Source organism: Gigantopelta aegis, chromosome 6 (genome assembly GCF_016097555.1).
Source record: "Gigantopelta aegis isolate Gae_Host chromosome 6, Gae_host_genome, whole genome shotgun sequence".
NCBI classification, from domain to species: domain Eukaryota; kingdom Metazoa; phylum Mollusca; class Gastropoda; order Neomphalida; family Peltospiridae; genus Gigantopelta; species Gigantopelta aegis.
Window position 1 is genome coordinate 78,534,567 of NC_054704.1, and position 12,969 is coordinate 78,547,535.

Genomic DNA, 12,969 nt, shown 5'->3' on the forward strand with positions numbered 1-12,969 from the left:
AGCCACAAATATTTTACACTGGTTAATAACCAGGGTCAGTGGTATTAAAAATTGTACTGTAAACTTAAAATTAAAAACTTGCACACACTGACTGCGAGAGAAATGTAGGGACACGTTATTAGAGAAACCCACTGCAATGGTCGTGCAGCTCTCTCTGCATGCTACTCACCAATGTTCTATCAATTGTGTGAACATAGTAGGTGAAAGGTTTGCCCGTCCAGGAAACAGCACCACAGAGAGGCGACAGCTCCGTGACGTGCATGATTGTCCCAATATCTGCAACAGCACAAACACTTTATACAAACAACTGACACCAACTCATAACACTACTGTAACCCTCTAGCTGATCACTGTGCCCAATATTCTGTGCAAAATCTGCTTCTTGCTGCAGTACTGTTTTTGTTTCAAGAGTAATAGCTGCATATCTGTGTTATAACACAAACTTTGACAATGCAACCCCTGCATTTACCCACGGCAATCAGCAATGCTGTAGAGTTTTTCATTCTCCACGGCACCTTTTTTGCTGTGGACTATATTAGAATTTTTTTTTAGACATGTTTTATTTTTGCCGTGGACATTTTCTTAATTGGAGGGGTTACAATGCAATAAAAACAAACTCTCACAATTTCATTTCTATGTAGCTAGTTAAATTTATTATGGAATAAACGTTTTAATATGTTTTAAATACCAATTTAAATATGTCATTTTGACAATTTAATTTTGTGATTATTATGCATTAACTGCACACAATTTATAATGCAAGAAATTTACTAATAAACTGAATACAGCCTCTATGTTAAAATTTCCATCTAGGAGCCAGATGGCACCTATTTCTATTTTTTAATATAGATAGTATGAAATGTTTTAGTTGCCAAATGAAAAAAAAAGGGTCGTGTATCAGTCGCAATGTAGAGGGCTGAACAAAAATCTAGTTTTTATTGCATTCTTAGTACAACACAGATTTTAAGAAGTACAGATATTAGACGAATCAAAAACACAACTGCAGCCAAATAATCTGTCAAGCAGACAGCAAAAAAAAAAAGTTAAAAGAAAGAGTTAGTAAACCAACAATGTGGGGCCCCCGACTCATCAAGGGAGGCAACTGTGACTGCCTCTACTCACCAGACTTCTGTCTAGAGTGTGTAGGTAGAATGTGACTGGTTTGCCTGTCCAAGACACGGCACCTCGCAATGGGGACAGCACAGTAACATGTATAATGGAGGTAATATCTGGAAAACACACACTCATCAATGGATCACTGTTAAAACATAGGGTTATCTTCACCAAACTGCATCACCAGCATACATAATATTGAAGATAATCAACATGTTACCAGTTATTATCAAACATATATGTTCTGAGAGAAATTATTTTTACTTTTCATGACCTTTAAGGGTGTGACAAATAAAAATTATTTTACGAGGGACATGAATTTGATAACAAATGGTAACGTGTTTATTCTGTTTATTACCTCAGCTATTTCTGTTCTCTAAAAATTCTCTTTTTTTCGATGTATCATAATAACATCATATTTAGTAATAAAGCACCAAATCATCCAATAATACTGTACCAATGCAAGATAATTCTCAGTCAGAAATTATTATTTTTATTTTCCTGGTTCTGAATGCCTGTTGGGGTAATAAACATCAATATACACTAACATGGTTATAAAAGGATAGAAAAGAAGGAAAATTCTCTATGTAAACTAAAAAGAAATATACAAATTAATCTGGACATCATTGATATGAGTAATGGCCCATTATAAATGTTTTATTCTATTACTGTGAATTTTTTTGTAAACTTACAATTTTGTGCTAAACTTAATATACAATTTGAAAGAAATTATTTCTTTTTTCTAACCAAATTGCATGATAAAAAGTTTACAAAGATTAGGACTGACAAATGCTGTTCTAAAATACTGATTTGTTCATTTTATATTATCATTTTGCAGAGAACATTTTGTCAAATATCTAAGGCCAAACCATACATATTTTAAAAGGTTACAAAAGACTAAATGTGCTTGCATCAAATGGCAAAATGGATTTAAGGCAGTTCAAGCTATAAATGTCTATAACTTACCACTGAGATTTCGATCTGTAATACGGAAGTTGAGAGGACAGAAAGCTTTAGAGGAAACAATTTTAGCACCTTCTTTCATATTGGCAAAGCGGATTTTGAGCTGAAATAAATAATAATCAAAATTAAACATTGAAACAAATTTTGTTTTGTTTAATAACACCATGTGAACACTTTGATAAATGAATTAAACATCAGCTACTGAATGTCAAATATCTGATAATTTTTATCTGTAGTCCGAAAAAACCCATGTTTTTTAGCAGGAGAAAAGAATCTTTAATGTCCACTTCCCCACAGACAGAACAGCACATACCACTGCCTTTTATATACCAGCTGTGAAGCACTGCTTGATTAAGTATTAAATACGCATTAAATGTAGTTAACATATTTGAAAGTACAAAGTTCCAGTGTAAACAAAAAGTGTGATATGTTACAGGTATGGTTCTTTCAGAATTAAATGCCGCTTGGTAGTTTTCATGTTAATATCAAACGGTAATTCCAAATTATCATCATAAAGAAACCTCGGATTAACAGATATGACTTGTAAACATCAACATTAAAACTAAATGAAATACTAGTTTAGAAGAAATTGGGAAACCCATCAGAATATTAACATGCCCTTGGTTATAAATAAAGTAGTTACATTAAAAGACATATCTTTCAACTATTAAACAGTTACAAGAAGGCAATTAACTGTATAATGAGTCAATGCACATGTATTATAAAGCATTTATTCAGGCCCATTGGGACAATATCTAAGAGTAGAGACACACAATGTCGTGAAGTGTGTCTGTGTGTGTGGGGTGGGGGGGGGGGGGGGGGCACAAGCCAGATTTGTTACTTTATTAGGGGGAAAAAAAAACCCATATACATTTTAAACTTCACTTCCCCCACTTCCTAAATGTAGGTATCACATTTGGAAATATAGTGTTTAATATTTCACAAACCTGGTTCTTACAGAATTAAATGGCGCTTGGTAGTTTTCATGTTAATATCAAACAGTAATTCCAATTTTCTTCATAAAGAAAAAGTTTGTTTTGTTTAACACCACCACTAGAGCATATTGATTTAGTAATCATCGGCTACTGGATATTAAACATTTGGTAATTTTTAAAAATAGCCCAATGGGCCCACCTATGGGGATTAATAAAGTGAGCAGTTTACCATTGGACTACGTCCCACCCCTCATCAAAAAGAAATCTGATTGATATAGGCATCATTTATGCATGCCAATTAAATACAGTGAACATCCTTCCTTCAAAATTAAAAGTATGCCTCCCCCAACTCTCCCACCATGCTTTTAGCTGTAATTTATTAATTAATATAGAGACTTTCACCCTCAAGATGATGGAATTGTTTTCAAAGAAAATTTATTGTGTGTTAATTTGCTAATTAACCAACTTGCATCGAAATATTAACATATGTAATAGAAGCCATAATATACATGTGATGACCATTATGAATCTGTCATTGACATATATTCAATATCTTATCTCTGCACATAACAAGAGTCCAAAAGAAAGTCTTCTGAGTGTATACAGTCATGAAACGCTGTCAGGTATTCTGCCGTAGAAGGAAAGTGGGTCTCGCTCACAATATACTAGAATGGTTCTCACTCTTTCTGTAGGAGAACTGCCATTTCATTGTGCATGCTAATGCTGGTGCAAAAAACATTTCTACAACTTCCATAAACAATGTGACGATTGAATACACACATCGATAACTAAACAATTATAACACTGCTTCTTTCAGAATTATATGCCGCTTGATTGTTTTCATGTGGTTAATATCAAATGGTAATTCCAGTTTTCATCATAAAGAAACTTGGAGATTCACAGACATCACTGAAACTATGTTTATTAGATTAAGTACACCTATATTTGTACAGTGCTAATTAAAAAAAAAAAAAATCTAATATACTTTCACTAGATTGTTAAAACAAGATACCAAGTAGCTTGAAAAAAAAAAAAACATTAAATTTACAATCATGATTATATTTGCAGTATATTCCACTTTAATTTTAAACTCCATTATGAACATGGAAAATAAGCTTTCTAAAAAAAAAAAAAAACCCAAACCCCAGGTATGTTGGTTGTTGTAGTCCACTACTTTTAACACACTGCTTATTGTTATTACTCTGGTGTAAAGTATTAAATGCTGGCACGTATCAAAGTAAAACAATATTTTAAAGTGATATTTCTTTCAGAATTAAATGTCGCTCGATTGTTTTCATGTTAATATCAAACGGTAATTCCAATTTTCATCACAAAGAAATGTGTTTTGCATCACATAAATATTGATAACAAGAAATATAACCTGATCTATATAACATCTATTAGAATTAGAATTACACAAAATACATACATTTTATTTCCTGATGTATTAAAACAGAACAAAGAAATAATATACACATCCAGCCAAAAATTGATTCATTACACTTATATACCTCTTAAGACCCCATGTTTACAAAAATAAATACATAATACTTCCTTTGACAAATATAGTATTTATTGGCCGATTGTTACAATTTTGTTTTTAAACCTTTCAACGAGAAACAACAACTGCCCATCAGTAGTTTGATGGAGAATCACACAAAACTATTGATTATGTCAAGGAAAAGATGGACCAGACAAGAGTTTCTTTAATGTGTAAAAAAGCATGATAAGTTGATCATACACGGTTTGATGATCCTATATATGAATTGATAAGAATTGATACCCTAGAAACGAAAAGTACACGGATGGACAGAAGGACGGACGGTCGGACAATGCCATACCATAATACATACCGACAAAGACTGGTGTATAAAAAATACTATATCTGTTTGTGAAAAACAATAATAATATACATGTGGTCCTCTATTTTCAGCATAATTTATTACCATCACCAAGATATAATTCCGTCTTTTAAATTCCAAATGTCGGAGATGTGACACAGTATATTTTACAGTGATGTTTCTTTCAGAATTAAATGTCGCTTGATCGTTTTCATTTCAATATCAATCGGTAATTCCACTTTTCATCTTAAAGAAACCTAGGATTATTTTAAAATGTTCTTAACACTAAAGACCTTTAATTGTTTTACATTAAACCAAATAAGACAACAAATACAAAAGACAAATAACAAACCTGGTGATCAACTTGTGGTCCAAAGGCAAAGTTGTTTACAAATACCACACTGAAAAAGAAAAGTGTCATAATGTTAATATTTTACTTACGGCAAGTTAGAAAGAAATTATTACTGCTATGGACTTTTGAAACTCTAATAAGTCACTGTTTACATTATTACCCCAGCGGTTACTCATAACGGTGAATTTTTTTTCATATTTTCTCAGTTTGAAATATTCTGCATTGGTTTAACATACACTACCATTGGAGGATTTGACGTCAACAAATCAATCAGCTTGTTGGTACTAAATATGACTTCATCACGATTTGGCAAAGCACACAAAATGATGTCACATAGTTTAAAGTGTATGCTCCTTTCTGGGTGTTTTTTACAGAATACACAGAACTTTGATTTATAAAAGTTATCTGTAAACAGTGATTAAAATACAAAGTTAAATCAATACCCAGAACAGTGTAAAGCTTATGACAAGTGAACATTATTTCACTTGGGACAAATTTGATAATAACTGGTAAATTGATTATATGTTTGAAAATACTTCAAGAATTTGTATTCTCAAATTGTTTCTAATTGTGTCAGTCTTTTTAGTATGTAATAAACATCCTTCTTGAAAAGTATAAAATAAACATTATTAGTATTTAGTGTCTGTTAGTTAAAACATTCTTACTTTTCATTGAATTAATGTTATAATAAGTCTGAATTGATTAAATTTGACAAAACAAATTTAAACAACATAAAATGCAGATAGATGTGTAAACTGGTTATTCTTGAATCCGGGGTGTGAGGGGGTTAGGGAGTCAATCAACTTCTTTCTCTCAGAACAAATTGCCGCTCGATGTTTCATACTTTGATATCAAATGGTAATTCCAGTTTTCATTATTGAAAGACATCTTAAAACATGCTTTAACACAATCAAAAGTTACATTATTTTTTTAATTACTTACGTAGCATTACATAATTTTTCTTTGACTCTGTCATCTAAAAAATCTCCCTTTTCTAGCTGTAAAGACACAAAAGCAAACAAATGTGAAAAAAAAGAAAAAAAAAAAAGGAAAATAAAGTAAAACACAAAATCCATACTTAATAACTAATCTTCCATTTAATACAAAAAAGAAGACAAAACATCAAAAGAAGAAGGCTATGTAACTGAAAAAATTAAGTAAATAAGAAATGAGAAGTGAAGTTTCACAAGATTATTGTGAATGATGTCAAATTTTCCATAATTAAATGGACAATATTTCCACCAATTGTTAAGTTTTTTGTGACACAACTTTATCCCAAGAGGTACAACAATATATTCAGCATTTGCTAAAGTTTTGTAACCTTTTGTGGTCCTTTTTTTTTTAAATAGTTAAGAAAACAAATAAAAAAAGCTATACTGAAATCTTAAACTCTGTTTATAACTGACTAAAATTCCAAATTAAATTATGCACAATTCATTACACACATCCAAGGAAGAGTAATAAAATATTTCATTACCTCGTATTCACCATGGATCTTTCCATACCAATTCATCCACTTGCGGAATCTGATATCCATTTCCTTAAATAAAACACGGTTTACATTTTAAAAGACATTTTACATGAGACACACTTATTAAACAATCCAAATAATAATGTTTAACAAATTTATTTTATCCTGCAAAAACAGTTTGTATTTGACAGATTATAATAACAATTTAAAGTAAAGCGATAAACTGTTACTAGAAGATTATCACTTGTTATGTGACCTAAGCCAGACTCGACTTGTTTACTTTTAATACAAAATAGTCTATTATCCATTCTTTACAGCATTCAATTTATGTCATGCTAACTTAAAAATAAAAGATGGAAGAAAAAAGAAAGAAATGTTTTATTTAACGACGAACTCAACACATTTTGTTTACGGTTACATGGTGTCAGACATATGGTTAAAGACCACACAGATATTGAGAGAGGAAACCCACTTCTTTGGCTACTCTTTTCGATTAGCAGCAAGGGATCTTTTATATGCACCATCCCACAGACAGGGTGGTACATACCACAGCCTTTGATATACCAGTTGCAGAGCACTGGCTGGAATGAGAAATAGTTCAATGGGCCCAATGACGGGGATCGATCCCACACCGACCGCGCATCGAGCGAGTGCTGTACCACTGGGCTATGTCCCACCCCCCAAAAAAAAGAAAAGAAAAAAAAGACGAATTTACCGTAAATATGATTAAATTAAAGCTAAACCTTACCTTCTGATATAACGCTGGCCATTCTGCCTTTTCTATGCCGTAACATTTCTTACATGGGGTGGCTGATGATACCTGCAAGACAACTTGGCCAACACCTGTAACAAAGAGAAAAAGAGATGTGTAAACCACGTAATCTGTGTACAATGTCAAATAATCTATAACCAGTATACAGGATGCAACAATGGTGTGCAGCTACATTTATTTTCAACTTCTGGACGTGGGTATATAAAACAAATAGCCTTCCAATTTATCTCCCCACCCCTCTCTATGTGATTAACTTTGGACTAGCTCTAATGTTGTTTACACATCATGACAGATTATAGAGCATGAGTTTGTTATTCGACTCATGCATTACTCGGTACTCTGTATTCTCTCCTGTTTATGTAGTTTCTATAGCAGTTTTTCATTTCTTAAACAGTCAGTATGTGTCAGGTGGTCTGGGAAATGCATCTTTTTGACCTGATTGTCCCTTTAAGGATTGTTGTAGAGAACAGCAATGTTATGACAGACTCTTTCAGAATTAAATGCCGCTCGATTGTTTTCATGTTAAAATCAAACGGTAATTCCAAATTATCATCATAAGATATCTGTGTTTATTACATTACCAAAAATGTAGAAAACTGTTTAGAAAGTTTTTGTTTAATGATACCACTAGAGCACACTGATTTAATACTCATCAACTACTGGATTCAAATATTTGGTAATTTTGACATATAGTCTTAACAGAGGAAACCTGCTACATTTTTCCATTAGTAGCAAGTGATCTTTTATATGCACCATCCAACTAACAGGATAGCAACTACCAGTCGTACTCACTGTGTGAAACAAAGAGAATAGCCCTATGGCCCACCGATGGGGATTGATCATCAGGCAAGTGCTATACCACTGGGCTACATCCCAACCCTCATGACAGATTAAGTTGTTAACAATGTTGTATAAAGACTATAGAACGCAAGTTTGTTATAGACTACTTAATTTTCTGTAATCTTTTAACCATTCAATGATTGATGCATTTGTATTATTTTCTTCTTCTTCTTCATGTATTTTTCATGGCAGAATCATCAATTTAAGGATTGTTGCAGGAACAGCAATGCAATGTTTTTATCGCAGGCTCTTTTAGAATTAAATGCCGCTCGATTGTTTTCAGGTTAATATCAAACGGTAATTCCAAATTATCATCATAAAGAAACCTGTGTTTATTATATTATTAAAAATGTAGAAAACTGAGTTTCTCTTTTTATTAATATTTAACCTCACCTCTCAACAGTAGTGCAATAATCAAACCAGTGCAAGATGGGAATACACAAATGTTGAGGTTACAGTATGAGAATAAATACCCCTTTAAGTGCATCTCTGTGATTGACATCACTACAGCAAATACCAAGTGCTGTTATATGGTTAGGTGTTGTCCATTCTTAAAAAATTTAAAGTGTATTTTCTTTAGTGACACCACTAGAGCACATTGATTTATTAATCATCGGTTATACTAACATACAGGATTTTAAACATTTGATAACTGACATATAGAGAAAAAATCTGCTACTTTTTTTCATTAGTAGCATCATCTCGTAAACAGGACAGTACATACCATGGCCTTTGATACACCAGTCAATGTTTGTAAAGAGATATAGCCCAATGGGTCCACCGACAGGATTGCACATCAGGCAACCGCTTTACCACTAAGCTATGTCCCATTCCTCATGACAGATAAAGTTGTGCAAATATTATAGAAAACAAGTTTGTTATAGCCTCCTGAGGTCTCTGTATTACTTAATCTTTTAACAATTCGATGACATTTGTATTATTTTCTTCTTTCTTTCAATATTATTATCGCAGGATCTTTCAGAATTAAATGCCGCTTGATTGTTTTCATGTTAATATCAAACGGTAATTCCAAATTATCATCATAAAGAAACCTGTGTTTATTAATAAAAATATTATGTTATCAAAAATGTATAAAACTGAGTTTGTTTTCATGAATATTTAACCTTTGTCCATTGTCAAAGTGAAATATATACAAATGTTGAGATTACCGTACGAAAACAAATACCCCTTTAAGTGCATCTCCGATATTGTCATCACTAGAGCAAATACCACTGTAATATAGTTATGTGACGGACATTATTAAAAAAAAGTTAGTTTGTTTTGTGTAACACCACCATTAGAGCACATTGTTTTAATAATCATCAAATATTTGATACTTGTGACAAAGTGTTAGAGAGAAAACCCACTACATTTTTCCATTCGCAAAGGATATTTTATATGCACCATCCCAAACAGGATCAGAGACCGACCACGCATCATGCGAGCACTTTATCACTGGGCTATATCCCACCCCTCATGACAGATTAACTTGTTGTGTAAAAACTATAGAACAGAAGTTTATTAAAGACTCCTGTAGGTCTCTCTATTCCTTAATCTTTTTAACCATTTTATGATTAAAGTCCGAACCAAATTGTTAACAACTATGATAAATTACTCTCCTACCTTTAATAACTGTTACATTTTCCCCAAATTTTGTCCAGACACAAGTTGTGAAAAAAACATTACAGTGACACAGATTCCACATATAAGACTGTTATGATGTCACCAGTATCAACTTCGCTGAGATAACATAGGGCAAAATAAATGCAGTTTTCTGCCGTCTGCCATTTTGCTTTTTTATGGAATACTCTTCAAGAGGGGTGAAAGCCTTCAAAGTATGTGACGTAAGTAATATAACATTAATGATCTCTAGTGGTATCTTTTAACAAATAAATACTATTAAAAAAATAATATGACGTCGTCACGTTTGCTTTTATATCATAACATGTTATGACGTTGTTAGATAAAGTCACATCCTTTCATCCCTCTTGAAGAATATTCCATAAAAAGTCAAAATGGCAGCCGGCACAAAATTACATGCTTTTTGCCCTATGTGATCTCAGTGAAGTTGACATAGCTGACATTGTTATCATCTAGTATGTGGAATCTGTGTCATTGCAATGGTTTTTCGTAGATGTTAACATTTTGGTTCGGACTTTAATGCATTTGCATTATTTTCTTCTTTCTTCTTCATGTATTTGTCATGGCAGAATAATTAATTTAAAGATTTCGGCAGGAACAGCAATTTTATTTATGGCAGGTTCTTTCAGAATTAAATGCCGCTCGATTGTTTTCATTTTAATATCAAATGGTAATTCCAAATTATCATCATAAAGAAACCTGTGTTTATTATGTTATCAAACATTTAGAAAAGTAATTTCAGTTTCTTTATTAATATTTAATCTGACCTCTCAACCTTTATTCCTTGTAAAAGATGGAAATACACAAATGTTGAGGTTACAGTATGACAACAAATACCCTTTAAGTATATCTCTGTGACTGCAATCACTGGAGCAAATACCACTGTAATATGGCCAGGTATGGACATTCTTAAACAAAGTTAAAGTTTGTTTTGTGTAACGACACCTCTAGAGCACATTGATTTAATAATCATGAGCTATTAGATGTCAAACATTTGATAATTGTGACATATAGGCTTACCTGCTACAGTTTTCCATTAGTAGCAAGGGATCTTTTATATGCATCATCTCACAAACAGGATAGCATATACCATGGCCTTTGAAACACCAGTCAATAGTTCTTAAACTGTCAGTATGTGTCAGTGGTCTGGGAAATGCATCGTTTTGACCTGATTGTCCCTTTAAGGATTGTTGTAAAGAACAGCAATGTTATGACAGACTCTTTCAGAATTAAATGCCGCTCGATTGTTTTCATGTTAAAATCAAACGGTAATTCCAAAGTATCATCATAAAGATATCTGTTTATCATATTACCAAAAATGTAGAAAACTGTTTAGAATTTTTTTTTTTAACGACACCACTAGAGCACATTGATTTAATAATCATCAACTACTGGATTCAAATATTTGGTAATTTTGACATACAGTCTTACCAGAGTAAACCTGCTACATTTTCCCATTAGTAGCAAGTGATCTTTTAAATGCTCCATTCCACAAACAGGATAGCACATACCATACCAGTCATGGTGCACTGTGTGAAATGATAAATAGCCCTATGGCCCACAGACGGGGATTGATCATCAGGCAAGTGCTATACCACTGGGCTACATCCCAACCCTCATGACAGAATAAGTTGTTGACAATGTTGTGCAAAGACTACAGAATGCACGTTTGTTATAGACCCTTAATTTTCCTTAATCTTTTAACTAATCTATGATTGGCGCTTTTGTATTATTTTCTTCTTTCTTCTTCATGTATTTTTCATAGAAGAATCATCAAATTAAGGATTGTTGCAGGAACAGCAATGTTTATATCGCAGGCTCTTTCAGAATTAAATGCCGCTCGATTGTTTTCATGTTAATATCAAACGGTAATTCCAAATTATCATCATAAAGAAACCTGTGTTTATCATATTATCAAAAATGTAGAAAACTGAGTTTCTCTTTTCATGAATATTTAACCTCAGTGCAATAATCAAACTAGTGCAAGATGGAAATACACAAATGTTGAGGTTACAGTATGAGAATAAATATCCCTTTAAGTGCATCTCTGTGACTGACATCACTAAAGCAAATACCAAGTGCTTCAATATGGTCAGGTGTTGGACATTCTTAAAAAAGTTAAAGTTTGTTTTGTTTAATGACACCACTAGAGCACATTGATTTATTAATCATCGGTTATACTAACTTACAGGATTTCAAACATGATAAATGACATATAGAGAAGAAATCTGCTACATTTTTTCATTAGTAGTATCATCTCACAAACAGGACAGTACATACCATTGCCTTTGATACACCAGTCAATGGTTGTAAAGAGATATAGCCCAATGGGTCCACTAACAGGATCGATCAAAGACTGACTGCACATCAGGTGACCACTTTACCACTAAGCTATGTCCCATTCCTTATGACAGATAAAGCTTTTATATTTTTTAAAGAAAATAATACATTTTGCCATTACAATTTTGAATGCAGTTTTCTGCCGTCTGCCATTTTGCTTTTTTATGGAATACTCTTCAAGAGGGGTGAAAGCCTTCAAAGTATGTGACGTAAGTAATATAACATTAATGATCTCTAGTGGTATCTTTTAACAAACAAATACTATTAAAAATAATAATATGACGTCGTCACGTTTCCTTTTATATCATAACATGTTATGACGTTGTTAGATAAAGTCATATCCTTTCATCCCTCTTGAAGAATATTCCATAAAAAGTCAAAATGGCAGCCGGCACAAAATTACATGCTTTTTGCCCTATGTGATCTCAGTGAAGTTGACATAGCTGACATTGTTATCATCTAGTATGTGGAATGTGTGTCATTGCAATGGTTTTTCGTAGATGTTAACATTTTGGTTCGGACTTTAATGCATTTGCATTATTTTCTTCTTTCTTCTTCATGTATTTGTCATGGCAGAATCATTAATTTAAAGATTTCGGCAGGAACAGCAATGTTATTTATGGCAGGTTCTTTCAGAATTAAATGCCGCTCGATTGTTTTCATTTTAATATCAAACGGTAATTCCAAATTATCATCATAAA

The 12,969-nt window shown here is 32.6% G+C and overlaps 1 protein-coding gene across 6 annotated transcripts in view; it reads right to left on the bottom strand.

The window, feature by feature from the left end:
* Nucleotides 1-12,969, bottom strand: part of LOC121373924 (histone-lysine N-methyltransferase, H3 lysine-79 specific-like) — a 59,509-nt gene that overhangs the window by 26,212 nt on the left and 20,328 nt on the right. For 5 of the 6 annotated variants that reach the window (XM_041500747.1, XM_041500748.1, XM_041500750.1 and 2 more), the window contains exons 7-12: nt 7,424-7,518; nt 6,682-6,744; nt 6,147-6,202; nt 5,205-5,253; nt 2,080-2,179; nt 170-276 (exon numbers count right to left, since the gene is read on the bottom strand). In XM_041500747.1, coding sequence (XP_041356681.1) covers nt 170-276; nt 2,080-2,179; nt 5,205-5,253; nt 6,147-6,202; nt 6,682-6,744; nt 7,424-7,518 — 470 coding nt within the window. Of the gene's footprint in view, nt 1-169; nt 277-1,122; nt 1,230-2,079; nt 2,180-5,204; nt 5,254-6,146; nt 6,203-6,681; nt 6,745-7,423; nt 7,519-12,969 lie in introns of all 6 variants that reach the window. The other variant, XM_041500746.1, reaches the window with a different exon arrangement.